At 38.9% G+C, this 2,631-nt stretch overlaps 1 protein-coding gene across 8 annotated transcripts in view; it reads left to right on the top strand.

Annotated features, from left to right (window-relative positions):
* Hp1bp3 (heterochromatin protein 1 binding protein 3) overlaps positions 1-2,631 on the top strand; it is a 54,676-nt gene that overhangs the window by 44,874 nt on the left and 7,171 nt on the right. For all 8 annotated transcript variants that reach the window (XM_008838608.3, XM_029566185.1, XM_008838604.3 and 5 more), the window contains one exon: positions 1,082-1,241. In XM_008838608.3, the coding sequence (XP_008836830.1) occupies positions 1,082-1,241 (160 nt within the window). The remainder of the gene's footprint in view (positions 1-1,081; positions 1,242-2,631) is intronic.

The following is a 2,631-nucleotide window of genomic DNA, read 5'->3' as shown; positions in this document are numbered from 1 at the left end:
GTCATGCAGTGCCCACAGAGGTCAGAAGAGGGTGTCAGATCCCTTGGAACTAGAATTACAAAAAGTTGTTAGCTACCATGTGGGTCTAGCTGGACACTCTTTTAGACTGTAACTGCATGTCATTGAAGAAGATAACCACCATTTTTCTGCTTCTACCTCAATTTTTGGTGAGATCATAGCAGTTTTGCTGACCATTAGTGCAAATGTCAGCATAGAAGAAAAAGAATAGATCACATGTTTATTTTATTATGAAAACAATGTTAACCTTTCAGAGCCTATGAAGGGGTCTTAGAACCTCCAGGGGTAAAAACTGGGCATGGTGACTCATGCCTTTAGTCTTCAAAGTACATAAGACCCTGTCTCAAGTCAAGAAATAAATACATAAACAAACAACCTAATACTATGTACTTTTCCTAATTTTCTTTTCATGTTTGGCTTATTGATACTAATCTTTGTTTTTCAGTCTTTCAGCCTAGAATTTTGCCTTGTAATTAGAAATTTTTGAGCTGGGCATGGTGGTGCATGCCTTTAATTCCAACACTTGGAGGCAGAGGCAGACAGATGTCTACATAGGGAGTTTCAGGCCAGCTGGGGGGCTACAAGGAGACTCTGTCTCACCAAAAAAAAAAAAAAAAAAAAAAAAAAAATTCATGTCACTAGGACACAGGGTAAAGGAATATGATTATTTTCCTTATAGAATTCAAAATCTTATTGTTAAATAACTTCATTTTTCATATAAACATGACTTTTTTTCAAAGAAATTTAATTTATTGGGGGGCATGGCAAATGAACTTATGTACTGGGGTAGAGTTCTCTGTACCCTTGGCTTTAAGACACCTGTTGCTATTTGGGGCTGGATAGAGCAGTTGATGGAAGGAGAAAGTCTCCAAAAAGAGGTTTGCGACTCCTCAGATTGAAAACCTGGTGAGTGGGAAGACAAAGTCCCTAACCTGACAATTTACTGTAAAACATATCTGTGCTAATGCAGGAACTCCGACCCACCTGGTGCAGAGGAGTCTTGTCTTGACCTGCTTTGGGAGAGTGTTGTCTTGATGCTTTTCTCTTCCTCCTTGGAAAACAGCTGAAGAAATCAGGGGAGAAACCCCTGCTTGGTGGAAGCCTGATGGAATATGCAATCTTGTCTGCTATTGCTGCCATGAACGAGCCGAAGACCTGCTCTACCACTGCTCTGAAGAAGTATGTGCTGGAGAACCACCCAGGGACCAATTCTAACTACCAAAGTAAGAGTCAGAGTTGGGTGCCCTTAACTGGGACAGTTCTCATAGAGCAGATCCCTAAGGATCACACCACTGATGTTGAAGCATTAACTCCTGACTGCCTATGAAGACCAAGAGAAGATAGCGATGCCAGTTTATTGTTTACAATAAGCAACAGAGAATTCATCAAGATTTATCCTTTATTTTTTATATTTTCCTTTTTGAGATAAGCTCTCACCATGTATTCAGGCTGGCATGGAACTCACAGTCCTCAGGCCTCAGCCCCTTAGGTTCTGGGTTTACTTCTGTTATTGACAGACTTTTTAGTTTGCAGTCATTCCAGATCAGACATTGATTTTACTTTGCTGTAAAGTTTTTTCTGATACTTTTTTTTTTTTTTGTAATTTAGATAATTATCCATTCAAAGAAAACCTGTTTGGATTATATTTTTACCTACTTAAGAATTCTTACCAAAGCATCTAATTTCACATTGAAACCAAGCCAGAGTTTAGAATATTTACTGCTTAGAATAAATGTATTTTGTCTCAGTAATTTACCAAAAGGTGGTGATTTGAGATTAGAGACAAGTTATAATTAGTCTGTAATTAGATATAGCAGCATTTTTACATATGCCGATAAAAGTTAACCAGATTGGGCAACTTGTTTGAGAACTACTAAAAAAAAATAAGCAAAGGGATATAGCGTGAAAAGTGTGGAAATTCAGTAATAGAAAATGCAAATTTGTACTTTAAGTAATTTTTGCCTTGTATGTTGGTGTATGCTGTAGTCTCAGCTACTTGGGAGCCTTAGGTGGGAGGATCACTTGAGCCCAGAAATTTGAGGCCAGCCTGGGCAACACAGCAACATTCCAACTCAGTAAAATAAAATAAGGTAATTTTGAAGTCTTAATACTGACTTTTTCTCTCTGGTTTGTGTTTGGTTAAGGTTTTTTGGTTTGGTTTTTTTTTTTTTTTTTTTTTTTCCTGTAACTTGTTATGTAGACCAGGCTGGACTTTGTCTCAAAATATCTGAACCTGCATCTGCTTCCAGAGTATTCAGACTAAAGGCATGGTGGTTTTTGTTTCCCAGACTGGCCTTGAACTTGTTACACGGCCCAGGAAGGCGGCAAGCCTTCAACTCCTGATCCTCCTGGCCCCCCAAGTCATGTTATATGATGCCCAGCCTTAATAGTAACTGAATATATATGTAATGCTTATATTTAACATTATGAAGCACTTTTTCTCTACTTGGAAAGCTAGTTTTGTCTTTTCTACTAAAAATACAAACATTTGCCAGGCGTGGTGGTGCACACCTTTAATCCCAGCGCTTGGGAGGCAGAGGCAAGCGGATCTCTGTGAGTTCAAGGCCAGCCTGGTCTACATAGTGAGTTCCAGGACAGCTAGGGCTACAGTGA

Source organism: Nannospalax galili, unplaced genomic scaffold (assembly GCF_000622305.1).
Source record: "Nannospalax galili isolate Female #2095 unplaced genomic scaffold, S.galili_v1.0 scaffold2019, whole genome shotgun sequence".
Lineage (NCBI taxonomy): Eukaryota > Metazoa > Chordata > Mammalia > Rodentia > Spalacidae > Nannospalax > Nannospalax galili.
This window is presented reverse-complemented; position numbering and strand designations above follow the sequence as displayed.